The 18,499-nt window shown below is 43.0% G+C and overlaps 1 protein-coding gene and 1 pseudogene across 10 annotated transcripts in view; both read right to left on the bottom strand.

The window, feature by feature from the left end:
• Nucleotides 1-2,089: 2,089 nt before the first annotated feature.
• On the bottom strand, nt 2,090-13,300 carry LOC112922674 (proline-rich protein 3 pseudogene; annotated as a pseudogene).
• A 2,145-nt stretch (nt 13,301-15,445) lies between these two features.
• Nucleotides 15,446-18,499, bottom strand: part of RIN2 (Ras and Rab interactor 2) — a 215,676-nt gene continuing 212,622 nt past the window's right edge. For all 10 annotated transcript variants that reach the window (XM_072736507.1, XM_026002340.2, XM_072736501.1 and 7 more), the window contains one exon: nt 15,446-17,295. In XM_072736507.1, coding sequence (XP_072592608.1) covers nt 16,972-17,295 — 324 coding nt within the window. In that variant the 3' untranslated portion in view covers nt 15,446-16,971. The remainder of the gene's footprint in view (nt 17,296-18,499) is intronic.

The raw sequence follows: 18,499 nt of genomic DNA, 5'->3' as shown, positions 1-18,499 counted from the left end.
AGGCAGTGGACCAGGATGGGAGAACCCTGGTCCAGAGGGGCCTGTCCCGGCGGGGCGGGGCCACCCAGCAGGGGACCTCAGATCTTGTACCACCACGTTTGCAAACATGAAGACACAGGGGAGATGAATCGTGTCACAGTACATGCATATCAAAAATATTGTCATTTTACGTGTAACCAATTAAAGAATACTATTGGAATTTTTTAAAATTTTTATTTACTAAGTCTTTGAATCTGGTGTGTACTTTACATTTGCAGCATATTTCAATCCGGGAGGCGATTTGTCACCAGAAATATTTCTTCTGTTTTTAGATTTCATCAAATGTATACATAACACGTAGAGTTAAAAAGTAGATTTGCGTACTCAAATGGTTCCAATCATACTGAGCTTTCAAATAACTGAAAGGAACCTCAGTCTTCAAATTTAAATGTAAGTCAGTTAAAGTCAAATGAAGTTAAAAAGTTCCATTCTTCAGTGGCATTAGCCACCTTTCTAGCCCTCAATAGCCCCATGGGTAGCAGCTGCCACCGTATTGGACAGCACAGGTCCAGAGGCCAACAACTCTCCTGCCTGCTTTTGGAGGTTCTTTCGCCTCACCCCTTTGCTAAGCAATTACTGAGGTGGTCTTGAGGGACACATTGCAGAGGTCCTCTGCACGTAACTCCTCAGGAAGAGAGATGAATTCCAAAGCCCTCACATCTAACTGCCTTGGGATGCCAGCTGCTCCATGGGGATCTTCCGCAGCCCCCTGCCCAGAGCTGTGGGCCAGGCATGGAAGGAGGAGAGCAGATGAGGAAACGCCCATCAGAAGGCTCTCAGGATCCAAGCTCAACTGCAGGCATTGTTTCCAAAACCTCAACAATAGGTGAGTGTAAACACACAGGTCCTAGATCCTGGAGCATGCAAACTTGTCCTAGAAATGCGCTGGAGGGCAGAAGATGACCTCATGAGCTCATCTACCGCCTGCCAGGTATTTACACAGGGAGAAATATCTGTTTTTTGTTTGCTTGTTTCCACTGCATTTATTACTACTATAAAAAAATGTTAAAAAGAAAAAAATTCATTCTCAATTCTCCAACCGCTCTCATCCTTCCCTCTTGCCCACACAACTCCTGACCCATTTCCTTAGGGCCAGTGCAAAACCGAACCTGTTCACTGCTGTTTTCACAGAAAACAACCAGTGCCAGGGATGTAGGGGAGAAGGTTAGACGAGGGCGACAGTACCATCCAGGTTCCACCCAAGGGTAGGCCAGGTGGAGATTCACAGAACTCAGACGAAAGGGCTGGTGGCCTCACAATGACGGACTCTAACTAAAGTGGGCTGGAGAGGAGATCGGATAGCCCGTAAGAGGCTTTAGAGGACATCTCATGGGCTTGTGTCAAACCCCAAAAAACTGACACTAGGAGAATAGGGAGACCAGGGAGGCAGTCTTGCAGAAAGTTTCACAATTCTCCCATGTTGGGAGGTGTGGAAAGTCAGGAGGGCATTAAGAGCCTCACTCATTTTGGCAGAAAAACTTAACTCTAGTGTTGGGAAGTCATAATGATGCCACAGACACTGAGGAAAGCTATGTATGAGGGGATGCACAGTTTCACAAAGCACAGTGATCACAGACCAGAGCGGTGGGGATCATGCTACTGATCTACAGAATCCAAAAGCAGGGAGAGTGGCCTTTCAGGGAGTAACTCTGCACCAGTCATCCGTACTTGACTCCAGGTCAACCTGGTGAGTTTCACAGAGCAACTGGCAACTTTGGGGGTAGGGTTTGTCACATAAAAAGGACTTAAAACAAGCAGCTAGAAGAAGGGAATGGTAGGAAACTGCTCCAGGGCTCTTAGGAATGGAGGGCAATACTGAGGGCTGGGTGGACAGGTGCACAAGAACCAGCACCAAAGAGGTTTCCTGTTCAGCAGTCAATTGGCGAAGGGGAAGAGGATCCAGGAGGCAGTCGAAGAGAGCAAAGGTGGGGTCCTGAAGGCGAGTCTGTGGAGGCTAGATCGGAATAAAGCCCACACGCTGGGCACCATTGATGAAACAAAACTCTGGACCCCAAATGGGGGAGGTGGCAGATGGGGGTGGGTGTCACTGACTGAGGGTGGTGGATGGAACAGCCTCACAGTAGCCGTCACAGGGCCACAGGGAAATGTATGGCCGCTAGGTCAGAGGGCTCCTTCCAGCCTGGATGGGAAGGCACAGTCTCACAGAGGAGGTCCGTTGACGCCTGGGTGGTAGAAGGCACAGAGGTCCTCATATCGACGGTGGCCCTTTTTGGCAAAGTGTCGGCAGACAGGGCGGTTGGATTTGTCTTCCATAACTTGGGGGCCATCCTTGGGCGGGCAGGTATTTTTGATAAGAGACCAACATTTGAGCCTTCGGGGATTTCTCTGCTCTTTGTGAAAGCCTCCTCTGGAAGGACCCCCATGGCCTGGTCCAGGAAAAGGAGGTTCAGTATTGGCCCCCCACCAGCCATGACCATATGGGCTGCACCTGGGGCCCAGGCCTCCCCAGATTGAGCCTCTGCCCCTGGGAGGAGGTGGGACGCTCAGCACTGGTGGAATCATTGGTCCCCTTGATCCTGGAGGACCTCTGTGAAGAGCTGACTTGGGGTCACCAGGTTTTCCATTGGCCATGGGGGGAGGGCCCAGAAGGCTGGGTGGTCCGATGGGACTCCCATCCTCCTCATCTCCAGTCTCCTCCCGCTCTGGCAGGGGCTGCTGTGGCGGCAGCTGCTGCTGCTGATTCTGCTTCTTTCCCACAGGGAGATATTTTAGAGGCATTTTCCTGTCAGCAAAACCTAATGTGCCATTTAGAATGAATGTTAAAAGATAATTTTTAGAAAAGGTAAAATTGTGATTTTCATACAAATATAAAATGAGCACACGACAAAGATCGTAATTCATTAATTAGTGAAAGAGCCAGTTGGTTGTTAGAATTTAAAGTGCACAGCGCAGGGTTCCTGGGTGGCTCAGTCGGTTAAGCTCTTGGTTTTGGTTCAGGTCATGATCTTGGGGTCCTGGGATTGGGCTCTGAGTGCAGTGAGGAGTCTGCTTGAGGAGTCTCTCTCCCTCTGTCCCTCCCCCGACTCGTGCACTGGAGCACTCTCTGATAAATATTTTTTTAAAAAAACTAAAGTGCACAAGGCAATCAGGAATGCTGAAATGTATGTACAAATAAATGTGATGCTGGTCAGCATCCACAGAGCGGTGATCTATTGCATCTTTGGACATGTATGATGCGTTTCTATTTCTGTGGACAAGAAACATTTTCTTTGGGATCTCTGGCTGGCTCAGCGGTTTAGCGCCGCCTTCAGCCCAGGGCGTGATCCTACGTCGGGCTCCCTGTATGGAGCCTGCTGCTCCCTCTGCCTGTGTCTCTGCCTCTCTCTCTCTCTCTCTGTCTCATGAATAAATAAATAAAGTCTTTTTTAAAAAATTAAAGGTGAAGACTTTGTAAACATCATTACTCCATTGTTTTCTGGTGTTTCAAGTTTCTGGAGGAAAAGAGTAGGCCAACGTGACTTTTGTTTTCCCTTTTGTATGTGAGTTAGTTTACGCTGGAGTGTCATTGTCATAACACTTCCAGAAGTAAGAGGTTCTTAGCAGTGCATACATTTTAAGCCTACTGAAACTCTGGACTGCATCTCCTAGTGAATTTCAGCAAACACTGAAATTAAAAAAAAAAGAATCAAAGCTGGATCACTCCCACAGAGCCACTAAGAATGCGAAATAGTGCAGCCTCTCTGGAAAACAGTTTGGTGGTTTCTTTAAAACCTAAACATGCAACTACCATTTAACTCAGCAATTGTACTCCCAGGCATTTATCCCAGAGAAGTGAAAATTCATGTTCACATAAAAACCTGTATACAAATGTTTAAGCCAGAGTCAAAATTCTGTGTATGGTATGATTCCATTTACGTGACATTCTGGAAAAAGCAGAATTATAAGAACAGAAAACAGATCAGTGGTTGCCAGGGGCTGAGGTCAGGGGAGCAGAAGGGAATCATGGGAGTGTTTTCTGGGACTGATCATTCATGTTTCTGTCAACATTCATAGAACATACACTAAAGAGAGTGAATTTTGCCGGAAGATTTTTTACTGTAAAAAATAAAATCAGCAGTTTGTACATTGTTTCCACCATCTCAATAAAAAGCATGAACTACACTGAATCCCATAAAGTCTCACCGTTTTTGGAGCTTCTGGGACATGCTGTTACTGATATTTATTTCAGTGCGTTCAACGTTATTTTTAACATGCAGGAAAAACACTGTCTCTGTGCTGGCTGCACACTTTCCCCACATTAAAGATGACTCATAGAACTTTTTATTTATCATTTTACATTGTGTAATTCCTTTTACTGCTTAGTTGGAAACAACTACAAGCTTTTATCACATTGTATCACAAAACAAAATGTTTTCCTGCTCATTGAGACAAAACACCCGTGCTCTTGCATAAATAGTATTGACCCAGGTGCACACCCACTGTGGGAGAATTCCACATCTAAGCAGGAAAATGGCTTGGTGTGTCATCTCTTGTGGCTCGTTTCTTTTCCTTCAGATCATGAGGAAAGGACAAAGAGCATAGTGAATAGATGTAGCTTGAATCCTAGGTGATGCGCTTGACAATAAAACAGCGTTGGTGGGTGGTGGCCTTCAGATAACAAATTTAGTTTTTATAAAATAATAACTGAGCAGGATGGATGCACTGACTCTGATCGTCAATATAATGATCTGTGTTCAGTTCTGCTAACCAGGTTTTCAAGTGTGCTCACCACTCATATTAAGAGCCGATTACAGGTTTCCATTAAACAGGACAGAATGTATACATCTAGTCCCTACCAACACCTCACTAAAGTGAGAATCAAAAAAAAAATAATTGTTTTTCAAGGTATAAATCCATAAGAACAAGGAGAAAGAAGGAAGGAAGAGACAATAGCTAGTGAGAACTGGCAACAAAGCTATGGATGCTGATGAACTCACTGAGCAGCTAGAACAAAGCCCAGAAGACAGCAACTGCGGGAGGAGAAGCCAAGAGGCCAGGCAGTTAACTCCTCAGGCAGAATCCAGGGAGGCTCGGGGACCTAGACAAGCCAAGCAGCAGAAAGGGAGAGGAGGAGACCCTTGCTCTCTGGAGAGGCACAGGAAGCTGTGTCCTTGAGTTCAGAGCAGCAGCATGAAGAGTGAGGCTAAGACACCCTACCGACAACGGGGATTAAGCAAAACCCAGCTTCCTGAATGATGAACCCCTGCAAACTCTGCCTGCTTTGCTCCCAGAAGGCTGGCAGCTAGACTAAACCCTGCCCTGCCACCCCCAGAAGGATATTAGAGAATTTTTGGTAGGGAAACTGCCTGACCCAAGAGAAAACCCCCACAAATATTCACACTGTTTTCAGTCCTCTGGCAAAATGAGCAGAGTGCCACATAGTCTTCCAAGAGAAGGGACATCAGTTCTCGAGCTCTGCCCAATATACACGATTTCCAACAAATTTTGTGGCGCTTTACATTTAGTTATGAATAGTTAAGTCACTGAGCATTTGAGTAGAGCCTCTAACCCAAAAGGCAGCGATCCAAACAACTAAGCAAAAATAGAACTAGATAAACAGAGGGGCACCTGAGTGTCTCTGTCAGTTAAGGGTCTGCCTTCAGCCCAGGTGATGATCTGGAGCCGTGATCTCTGGGTCCTGGGATCAAGCCCTGCTCAGCAGGGAACCAGCTTCTCTCTCTCCCTCTCTGTCTCTTCCCCTCTGCTCTAGCTATGTCTCCTTATATCTCAGGTAAATGAATAAAATCTTAAAAAAAAAAAAAGAACCGGATAAACAGGAAAACAAACACTAAATTAGATCTTACTATAATATTCACAGAGAGGTAAGAAGATACTGTATCCATGGAAGGAAAGAACAAAATGTTATAAAAATTATATTCAGAGGCAAAAAAACATTTTGGATATTGCAAATATGTTATTATATAGAAAATATCAATAATTGAAGCATTGCCCTGGAAGTATAAGAAACAAAGACAGAAAGTAGGGATTAAAGCTAAAAAAGGCAGCTCAATCTAGTAAATCCAATATTCAAATAATAGGAATTCCAGAATAAAAATAAAAAGAAAAATTCCAGAGAAAGAAATGATAATTGTAACAGTATAAGAAATGTTCTCAGAATTTAAAAATATGGGTCTCGGGCCACTCTGGTGGTGCAGTGGTTTAGCGCCACCTTCAGCCCAGGGTGGGATCCTGGAGACCCAGGATCGAGTCCCACATGGGGCTTCCTGCATGGAGTCTGCTTCTCCCTCTCCCTGTGTCTCTGCCTCTCACTCTCTCTGAATAAATAAATAAATAAATAAATAAATAAATAAATAAATAAATCTTTAAAAAATAAGTAAAAAATAAAAATATGGGTCTCTAGAGTAAAAGAGACTATGGAGTCTCCAATAATAGTTGAGGGAAAAAAAATCCACATCACTGACCTTCCCAATAGTAGAGACAAAGAGAAGATTCTAAAAGTTTCTATAAAGATTCTAGAAAATGGAAGCAAAGTAGATGACCAATAAGGAAGCAGTAGAAAGAGAAATCAAGGAATCAATCCCACTTACCATTGCACCCAAGACCATAAGATAACTAGGAATAAACCTAACCAAAGAGTTAAAAGATCTACGCTCTGAAAACTATAAAACACGTCTGAAACAAATTGAAGACACAAAGAAATGGAAAAACATTCCATGCTCTAGAATTGGAAAGACAAATATTAAAATGTCTATACCACCCAAAGCAATCTACACACTCAGTGCAATCTCTATCAAAATGATACCAGCACTTTTCACAGAGCTGGAACAAACAATCCCCAAATTTGTATGGAACCAGAAAAGACCATGAATAGCCAAAGTAATGTTGAAAAAGAAAAGCAAAGCAGGATGTATTGTGATGCTTCAAGCTGTATTACACAGGTGTGATCATCAAGACAGTGTGGTACTGGCACAACAACAGACATATAGATCAGTGGAACAGAATAGAGAATCCAGAAATGGACCCTCAACTCTATGGTCAACTCATCTTTGACAAAGCAGGAAAGAATATCCAATGGGAAAAAAGAGTCTCTTCAACATGTGATGTTGGGAAAATTGGACAGCCACGTGCAGAAGAATGAAACTGGACCATTTCCTCATACTATACACAAAAATAAATTCAAAATGGATGAAAGACCTAAATGTGAGATAGGAATCCATCAAAATCCTCGAGGCAAACACAGGCAACAACCTCTGTGACCTCGGCTGCAGCAACTTCTTGCTAGACATATCTCCAGAGGCAAGGGGAACAAAAACAAAAATGAACTATTGGGACTTCATCAGGATAAAAAACTTCTTTTTTATTTAAGAGAAAGAGAGAGCACACATACAAATTGGGGGTGAGGGAAGGAGGAGCAGAGAGAGAGAGAGAACCCCAAGCAGGCTCAATGCCCAGCATGAAGCCCAACAAGGGCTCAATTTCATGACCCTGAGATCATGACCAGAGCTGAAATCAAGAGATAGACACGCAGCCAACTGAGCCACTCTGATGCCCAAAGATAAAGTTTTTGCACAGTGAAGGAAACAATCAACAAAACTATAAGGCAACCAATGAAATGGAAGAAGATATTTGCAAATGACATATCTGATAAATGGTTAGTATCCAAAACCTATAAAGAATTTATCAAACTCAGGACCCAAAAAACAAATAATTCAGTTAAGAAATGGGCAGAAGACATGAACAGTAATTTCTCCACAGGAGATATACAAATGGCTAATAGACACATAAAAAAAATGCTCAACATTATTTGGCATCAGGGAAATACAAATCAAAACCACAATGAGATATCAGCTCACACCTGTCATAATGGTTAAAATGAACAACTCAGGAAACCGGAGATGTTGGTGAAGATGTGAAGAAAGGGGAACCTTTTTGCAGGGTTGGTGAGAATGCAAACTGGTGCAGCCATTCTGGAAAACGGTATGAAGTTTCCTCAAAAAGTTAGAAATAAAACTACCTTATAACCCAGTGATTGCTCTAACAGGTATTTATCCAAAGGATACAAAAATGCTGATTAAAAGGAGTAAATATACTCTTATGTTTATAGCAGCAACAATAGTCAAATTAAGGAAAGACCCCAAATATCCATAGGCTGATGACTGATAAAGAAGATGTGGTGTATACACACACACACACACACACACACACACACACACAGACACATACACACACACAGTAATATAACTCAGCAATCAAAAAGTGAAATCTTGCCATTTGCAACAATATGGATGGAACTAGAGTGTATTATGATAAGCAAAATAAGTCATTCAGAGAAAGACAGATACATGATTTCACTCCTATGTGGAATTTAAAAAACAAAACATGAAAATAGGGGAAGGGAAGGAAAAATAAAATAAGATAAAAATAGAGAGGGAGGCAAACCATAAGAGACTCTTAAATATAAAGAACAAACTGGGGGTTGCTGGAGGGGAGATGGGTGGGGATGGGCTACATGGATGATGAGCTTCAAGGAGGGCACTTGGGATGAGCACTGGGTGTTATATGTAAGTGATGAAGCTCTAAATTCTACTCCTGAAACCAATACTACACTATATGTTAACTAACTTGAATTTAATTTTTTTTAAAAAAGGAAGGGAGGTGTATTAGTTCAGTTTCGCTAATTAGCAAACCATATAAACTTGTGACTTAAAACAATTTGTGGGTTGGTTGGGTAATTTGGTCTGAACAGGATGCATAGCCTAAGACTGCCCGACTCACATATCTTGTCTTCCAGACTCTCACGAAATGAGTCTAGATTTGTTCACAAGGGTAATGAGAGGGTTCTCAGCAGCAAGACAGGGCCTGCCCAATGCACTTTTCAAACATTTACTTGTCTCATGTTTGCTATTGTCCTTTTGACTAAAGTAGGTCATATGGCTGGGTCCATAGTCAAGGTGGAAGGAGATTAGCTGATGTTATAGACAAAATGAGATATAATTCTTTGGTCATTTTGACAACCACGTAAGGTACACACAACGTGTACCTTGACAGAAACAAGGATTAGAAATCAATGGTATCAGACTTGTCAACAGCATCTCTGAAAGCCAGAAGTCAAATGAAGGAAAATGATTTCTAATCTTCAAAATTCTTCAAAATTGTGAGGGACAATTTCTAATTGAATTGTAGAATTCTGCAGCCGGCCAAACCATCAAGCACTAGTAAGGATAAAAGAACTAGAAGATATGTAAGGCCTCAAATATTTCACCTCCAATTCTTCTGGATGGTGTGCTTCAAGAAAACAACAACAACAACAAAAAATGAGTGAAGAAAAAGACAAAAAAGGGATATGGGATATATAAGCTATTTAACTCTGTAGAATGGAAAGGAAATTCTCAGGGTGACAGCTCTATTGAGTCCTGAAGACCAAACGGTTCATGTTACAAGAAGTCAGTTCTAGGAAGATATGTCCATGAAAGATAAAAATAAAACAGGAAATGATGGGCTATTCCAAATTCTTGGGTCATATTAAAAGGAATTTCTCAAAAAATAAAAAATAAAAGGAATTTCTCAGCTGTGGAATAGAAGCTAAGGATAAATTAATGGTAGGTAAGCAAGACAGAGGGGGGAAAAAAGGAAATAACTCCAAGAAAAACAAAGATTTGTATAAAAAAGGAATACAACTGCACTGTAAGTTAGTTCTACAATGTTTACATTGTCATAATAATAAAAAAACATCAGTTTGTCCAAAGTGTTATGTTGTTATTATTTGGGGAGGTTGGAGAAGAAAACATGCGTGTGTATGTATATATGGTGAGGAGAGAACATGATATAAGAGATAAAATCCTCACCTGTTGTAATAGGAACTGAGTAATGTCTAACGTTGGAAAAGAAATCAGTAAACATCCATGTACATATGCTTTTAGGAATATGGAGATAAAGAACGGAAGACGCAGCTGGAGAAGTTGTTTAGGGGAGGAGGCATCAGAAACAGGCTGTGGGGAGCTTCTCTGTTACATACCAGGGGATATTTGACATTGTAAACTGTGCATTGTTTATTTTTTAAAAAAACAAACCCTTCCTCCTTTCCCCCAGAAAAGACAGGGCAAAGTCATGTGAATGAACCAACGTCACGGAGGAAAGCACAGGAGGGCCCAGTATTGTTGGGAATGATTGCCCTGAGAAATGAAGATCAGAAGAATCTGAAGGATATGGAAGCCTCAAACATTTCACTTCCAATTCTTCTGGTCCTTTCCCTCTGCAATCACTGGCCAGTGAGGCCAAAGGAGTTCACTCTTCCAAAGACACTTTGAACAATTCGCTCCTTGGTCACCAAATATATTTAATTAAATATATCTTCCACGTTTTTCAAAATTGATGAGTAAAATGGCCCCCTAAGGAATGCCATCCTTCCAGAGAATAAAAAAGCTCATCAACTTCCTACATCACATGCAGACAATGTGACTAAATTCTCTGGACTACATGATGCTGCCCCTGCACACACACACACACACACACACACACACACACACACACACGTGTGAACAGCTGGCCCAGACAGAAAGAGCCTTCCCAATTTTTGTTTGCTCTCACAAGGTCAGAGGTAAAAGAAGACAACATCCAACAAAACCAGCAAAACCAGTAAACTTGACTTCATCAACCCACCTCCTTTTCAGTCTTTCTCCAGACCCTTCCGGTCTCTTTCCTACAAAAGCAAGAATTTAATAAGTGACCTTGAGGTAAATACCTATTTCCCGACACCTGCCTTTTGAACCTTTTGTGATAATGCAGGTGATTTTAGTTTGCCCTTTTATAAAGTGAGCCCCACTGGAGCACCTGAGCGGGGCAGTTGGTTAAGTGTCCAACTTTTGGTTTTGGCTCAGGTCGTGATCTAAGGGTCGTGAGATTGAGCCCCGCATCAGGCTCCCCGCTCAGTGTGGAGTGTGCTTGAGATTCCCTCTGCCCTCCCTCAGCCCCTCTAAAATAAATAAACAAATCTTTAAAAATAAGAAAATAAAGTGGGCCTCACAGCCATTTTCTTCTTCCCTCCAGTGTGGTAACAGCAGCACACCTACATTTATATATATATTTCTTAAGATTTTATTTATTTGACACAGAGAAAGAGAGCACAAGCAGGAGAAGTAGCAGAGGGAGAGGGAGAAGCAGGCTCCCCGCTGAGCAAGGAGCCCGATGTGATGCAGGGCTAGATCCCAGGACACGGGGATCATGACCTGAGTGAAGGCAGACACTTAACCAACGGAGCTACCCAGGAACCTCCCCTACAATACAAATATATTTGTTTAATTGTATTAGCTACACAAGTGTCACTGCCCCAGACATGCCTGGAACTAATGCAGATTTTGCTAAGATGCAGGTTCTGCTTCAGCAGGTCTGGGAGGGGCCCAATATTCACGCCAGCTCCAAGGAGATGCCATGCTTGGCCCATGGACTATAATTTTGCAGCAAAATGTTAAACTATCTGTGTAATGAGATTTTGTAATTTGCCAAGTATTGTGCCAGTAAAAAAACCAATATTTCCAGTGTCCTAGCTAGTTCACATATATCCACTTTTGATTGGCTGAAGAGTCTTTGTCAGTTTATTGTTCTTTGCAGGTTTTCATTCTTTCTGTTCAGAGTATATGCATGTCTCTTGACTGCAAAGGTGAAACCAAGCGAGGAAGAGAAAATCAACTGGAAGTGCAATCTGATAGGCAAGTCCATTTTCTCATGATTTGTAGAATGAGCAAGAGATGGGAAACATGATCAGCAGAGATCAAGAGGTTCACATCAAATACCTTATTCTTTTGGGTACAGCATAATGCTTTTAGGCATAATCCTGTTAAATGATATACATGCTTATATAAAGATCTAAATAAATAAGTGAATATAATAAATAAAATGTGGAGAAGCTGTCGAAATAATCACTGACTAGAGTTATGCTTCTACTTAAGTAATAATTCCTTCCTGGGAAGGGCTGCTGTAGACTCTGTGCGGGCAGAGATGGTTCCTCTCAGCATCTCACTCAGATTGGAAGCTGACAAGCCTCCCTTTCTCCCCTTCACCCTTCTTGGCAAAAAAAAAAAAAAAAAAAAAAAAAAAATCCCTACTGGCTATGGGCCCTGTTGATACTCTGAACCAGAAAGGAATCCTGAGAAAACACTCCCAATTCTTGCACACATATGTGCACACATGCACACACAGGTGCCTGCATACGCACAGTGGCCACCACTACCCCCCTCATCAGCATCAACAGGTTCAAGGATGGCATCCACTCTATTTTTTTCCTCCCACATTAGGCATCTCACCCCAATATATTTTGTTTAAACCTTTGAGATGGGCACACTGCCTTTATTCTATTTCATAAGAAACTTGTCAACAGGTAATAACAGAAGCAGAGAAGTACAAAGAACAGCACTGAAAAAAATTTAAAGAAATTGATCATTAATGATATGTAAAGATATTAGCAACTAATATTTAATATGCTTGTGGGTGCCAGGCAGTGTTCTGATGTGGCACAGATGAGTTCCTGCTGGCCGGTGGCACTCGGATGAGCCAGGATGCTGTTACGACCCCAGCCAGTAAGAAGTGCTTGTTCGACAGTGTGCATGTGTGTTTTGCAATGGATACAAGGTGGATGCTTTTTAAATTTTCTATACACACACGCTCATATTTTTTAGCTTTTAAATACTCCTAGTTAATATGCTAGAACTGCGCTACTCAACATGGGAGCCACTAGCCACGTGTGGCTGGTGTGAAATGAGCTGTGGAATGAGTGTCAAATGTACACCAGATGTCAAAGACGGTATAAAATATTAACTTAATATTTAAATTAATTGTTGATATTTGGGATGTCATGAGTTAAATCTACCATCTTTTTCAAACGCATTATTCAGAGTATGGTAATATATTGGTCTTCATTTTACCTATTTCTTTTTCCTTTTTTAAATGTGGCTACTAGAAAATTTAAAGCGGCCTCTGTGATTTGCTTCCTATTTCCCTGGAGTGATGGCACACTAGAGGCGCCGATCCCCGGGGCTTCTGCCAGCTGGGGAAGAGGCAGAGCCTCCACCTGTTGGGTGATGGTGGCCTTGGGAAAGGTCTTCTCTCGCAGGTGTGTTTGTATCTTCAGGTCTGCGTCTTGATCTAAACCGGGACGGTATCTCTCAGGCGTGGCTTCACCGTACGGCCCCCCTGGACGGCTTAGCAAGAACGGCCACCGAGGGGAGCGGCCTTCGCCCGCGGGAGGGCCAGGGCGGTCACAGGGACGGAAGGGCTGGCACCGGCCAAGGGAAATGCTCCGATTCATTTCTGCGATGCAGCTGCAAACGCCCGCCGCGTGCAGGCCTCGGACCCCAGGGCCCGCGCAGCCAGGAGCACCTTCCAAGGCAGACCAGAGGCCGCCGCGGCCCCCAGCCGCCTGCCTTCAAGCCAAGGGGGGGGGCAGGTTTCCCCGCTGTGTTGGGGCTCGAGGGCAGTCTGTGCCGAGCGCTCCATCCAACCTCTGCTCCATCCAACCTCTACCGGATCTCTCCCAGTGATCTTCAAACACTTCCCAGCTCCATCTTCCTGGCAGAGTCGGTGTTCACGTGGGAAAAGTCTGTGCCACCTGCCGCCCATCCTTTGATATTGGAGAAAAATAGATGTTTTCCCAATAGAAACCTGTTCTCTGACAAATACTAAAGAGCCTCCTCCTCCCTCCGCCTCTCCCTTTTTTTTCTTATTGTCTGCTCATGAATCTGCAACATGATGTAAGTTTTTCACATTTCCAGCGTGGTTGGGGTTAACTAAATAATCAACAACACTTTTGGTTTCAAATTCACCATTATGAACATGGTCTGAAAAATGGTGATTTTTAGGATTTCACTATTAGATACGGCCAGGTGATTCAAATACTGTGTCCCATGTACTGTGCCATTTCTCTCCCACTTTCAGGGAGTGACCCCGCAGTGCTGTTGGTAACCAGAATGCTCTCAGTTCTAGCCTCTTCCAGATGAAGATAAGAGCTGCCCAGTGGAAGTGAAGGCATATTTATGAATGAACGCATTCACGGTTGGGTTTCCTGCCTTTTGTTTTCTTATAGATCTAAAGTTGTAACTTCCACATAATACTGAACTGCTTTATCAAGTTTCTATTTCTATTCTGTGTCCCTGAGGGGAGAATATTTGGCAGTGCCTACAACATAAAAATATATATATATATATATATATGTATATATATATATACATATATATACATATATATAAATACATATATATATATATGTATTTCCTTCTGGCTAGCATTCAACTTTTATAACATAATTTTAGATTTGGAAATACATTCTCTTCTCCCTCCGCTCATCATGTATATTTTTACTCTCCTCTTATTCCTTCCAAACTTCACCAAAATCTGTTTCCTGGCAATTTGAGAAGTGAGAAATGTCTGCGTGGGGGGAAAAAAGTCAAGACACATGTGATGTTGTAATTTTAGCAGGGAAGCATTGCCCAATGACAAAACCAGGGGCTGTCTTGTGATGTTTTTTTCTGCTCACACAAATTTTTCCTATTTTGATCTCTCTCATCTCACTGAAGGCTGCTCCCATTCAGATGTTGGGGTTTGCTTTAAATGGCTGTGCACTGATTCCTAAGGACAAGGAGAAGTGACCTAAATTTGGAGGGTAGGGAGCACAGCTATGTGGATTGAACTGTCCTCATTTTTAATTCATTGTAAATATAAAAAGCAGGCCATTCATTTAACTGTTGTTCTGATCTTTAAGTATCCATCCTACTGATGGGTTAGAAAGTTTGTTCGCTCAACAAGGACTTATCAGAAACTCCTGGGTGGCTCAATGGTTGAGCATCTGCCTTCGGCTCAGGGCACAATGGTGGGGTCCTGGGATCGAGTCCTGCATCAGACTCCCTGTGAGGAGCCTGCTTCTCCCTGTGTCTCTGCCTCTCTCTGTGTGTTCTCTTGTCAATAAATAAACAATCTTTAAAAAACAAAAAACAAGGACTTATCAAGCGCTTGTTATCTGCCAGGATGGCTCCAACACTAGGAATACGGTGGTAAAAAAGACTGCCTGTCCTGCTGGATTTTTGAAAGAGCACTCACTCACCTTTTGGACAGGACACTGCAGAGGTCACATAAGAATGGTAGGGGGTGGTCTGAGGGCCCTTCTGATTAACAGTGATTTTTCTCTAGGTCCGACTAAGCCACAGACTGTCTTAGATGACACTGGAAATCCTTTCAGATTGGAACACTATATTTTCCTTCTGCTCCTGGACTTTTGCCTCACATCAGTATATGGGCTCCTGAAGAAATGCAAACTTTTCCATTTCCTCTCTATGGATTATCTAACTGCAAACGCTGGCGTGCATTTCACATTTGCATGACATTGTGTGGTGCATGATTATACTCTACTTCTTGAAGACAAAAAAGCACAACTCACTATTTCAAAAGTCTTCACACATGATTATCATACAGTATTACAATGTATTATGTGCAAAATTCCATTTAAAAAATCATTTACAAAAGGAAGTACAACACACAGTGTGTGCTGAGGGTTCTAGATGTACAGCAAAAGCTAAAAAAGGTACAGGGTACAAAGCCAACCAAATTAGATGACTACGCATCTTTACACAGTACAATGACATGTTCTTGTGACTACCTGTGTCACATTGATACAGGACCCTCATACTTTGTACACTCCCAAACAGGTCTCATAAGACATGAGGTTAACTTCACCATACATTCTTATAACACAGATGGGCTTTTTGGTGGCATTGCAAACTCTTTTCGAAACAGCACCCTACTTAATTCAATGGAAGTCACATTATACACACATGGTTTCTGCCCCCAAATAATTTGATGCTGTTAGTTTTGATTTATATGGAAAAGGTGGGGAAAGTGTTCTCTTTATTTTTTTTCCTCCTCGTGGGGTTTTCAGAATTGTTTCCAAAAGCAAATAACATTGGATAGGTTTTGCCAAATCTCACTGCATATTTACAGTATTTTCAGAGGAAGTGGATCCTTCCATTTCCTTTCACCACTTCCTTCCAGGAGTCTGAACCAGCAGACTACACCGCTTAGTCCTTTGTTAGAGTCTGTTTTTCTGTCACAACCTCTCTCTACATTCATTTCTCTCCTGATCCTCAGCATCACTTGGTTAAAACACAAAAGAACACAATACCACTGAGTATGAAAAAGGTAACAGTACATCAGATTTCCAAAGGCATTCTGTGGCCAGTGTCAGTAATACATTGCTTTAAGAAATCCAGCAGTCTTTCCCCACAAAGTTGCCAAAACATCCAGTTACAGAAGAGAGACATTTTAAAAATGCGATACTCTCAAATCCAGCAAGAGATTTTTTTTGAATATTAAATGTTAAAATCACATGCATAATTATAGAATATTTTAAAGTTACAAAAATATTTTAAAAACCAGTTCCTGACAGTTTACCTGCAACTGCTATAAAAATTTCTATGAAATATATAAAACACAAAGGCTTTTTGTAAAAAAAAAAAAAAAGGAAGAAGAAGAAAAAAGAAGAAAGCAAAGAAAGGAAAAGGAACGAAGGAAGGAAGGACAGAGCCATCCACAGAACTGAGACATACCTGATGCACTGCATCAGACAGTCTTGTCAAACGCCTGCCGTTGAATTATAAGAGAAGAGCTTGTACCTTAAACGTTTATTCAGGACATATACATACATGTGAGCCAACTTAGAACCTGGCTGGGGTTAGGCACACAATCTTGGGACACTTAAACTATCAAATGCAATTCTCCCATCCCTGAAGGAGAATCCTACTGTCTCATGAACCTCAGCTACCTTGCCTGGACAATGCAGCTAAAGATGATGCCCTTGGCCAAGTCAGCCTGTGGATGGCTCAGTCACTGAACCGAGGAGGTGACTGCTTTTCAAGCCCAAGCACGTGGAAGCCAGAAGGCAAGGTTCCTAACCTCCCCCTTTGGACGCACCACCAGGGAGTCTCGTCTCTTCTATGAGGTGGTAAGATCTTCTTCCCCGTTCTGGAAAATGACGCCGTAAGGATCATTCTTGATGCGCTTGTACACAAAGTGGAAGATGTGGGGTTGTGGCCGGCTGTGCAACTCAGCCTTAATTTTTTGAGGGTAGGTGTCCTCTGCCAGCTGCTGCCACGTTTCATCAACAAAGAGAAAGAGGCTGTACTCCTCAGGGTCCCCCACCTTAAACTTCTCAGCACAGAGCTGGCACACGTCCTCAGTGGTCACGTAAGGTCTCACGAGGAGGGTCTTCCCTGTGCAGCCGCTGTTGACCTCCTGGAATGCAACTCGGAGGTAATTCTGCAGGTGGAAAGAGAGATGTTGGAGACCCATCAGAAGAGGAAGTGAGATGGAGCAATAGGCCAGCGTGATAATGCAAGGGAGAGGCCTATCTCGTGAGCTGCTGCAGGCCCTGGCCTGTCAGGACAGCCCCCGTCAGGACGTGAGGCCTCAGGTGTGATGAGGACAGAGGCCGACCTGATTTTGGACAATGGAGGCACAACTTCTATAGGCACTGGGTTGCTGTATTTGGATGCGGTGTGGATCCAAGGAGCAGGAAGTCTGGCAGCCCTGCTCTGATCTTTTAGTGCCCCTCGGAGAGCCTGGTTAAGAAAGCTCTGGTTAAGGACGGGAACCAGATCCTGTGCCGGGTTTATTCCCAGCTTGAAAAGGAAACCAGCCAGCAGAAGAGTCCACACTGGAAGTCAACAGGATAACATTTTGAAAACACAAGGACACAAGAGCATGTGCTATACTCACTTTGGACTACTTTTAATGAAGCCTAAACAAAGGCCAAGACTATTACACAGGACCACAAGATAGAGCTGATATTTGAACATTTTTCACCTCCCCAAGTGGCAACCTCATGTGGTCCAGACGAATCCGAGGCTCCAAGGGGAGGGTCATGTGGAAAAAGTCAGCAAAGGAGAATGCTGGCTCTGCAACAAGGCTTTGATGCAGGGAAATAAAAGAGAATTCTTGCAGGCATGGGTCTGCCAACAGCACCGGGCACCGGCCACCTTGGCACACAGTAAACCTAGTGTGAGCTCACGCACACAGAGCCTGGTCAAGCTGCAAAGAACCCGACACTCGTGCCAGGCTCTCTGGGATCTTTCTCACTTTCCACTTTGTCAGGAATGAGATTACCAGACAACATTGAGAATGCTTGGACAGAAAACAAATGTTTCCCTCTCCCAAATCTGGCGCCCCAACTCAGGAGTGGAGGGAAGGTGCTCTCAGCCCAGAGTCCCACAGGATTACCTTGAGGGTTTACTGGCGGATGGAAGGAAAGGCCCCTGGGAAGGACGGTGAGCTCTGCACATGTTGGATAGCTCTGACAACCTTGGATCTGAACACCTGAGTTTGTACACACATGTTCCATTTTCTCCCAGCCCACTGCCCCCAACATTTGTCTCACACGCTTGGTGTGCATTAACCCACAGACTCCTTTTTTTTTTTTTTTTTTAACCCACAGACTCCTGAAGAGAACTTTGTAATGAAGTCT

This window comes from Vulpes vulpes, chromosome 14 (assembly GCF_048418805.1).
Source record: "Vulpes vulpes isolate BD-2025 chromosome 14, VulVul3, whole genome shotgun sequence".
NCBI classification, from domain to species: domain Eukaryota; kingdom Metazoa; phylum Chordata; class Mammalia; order Carnivora; family Canidae; genus Vulpes; species Vulpes vulpes.
This window is presented reverse-complemented; position numbering and strand designations above follow the sequence as displayed.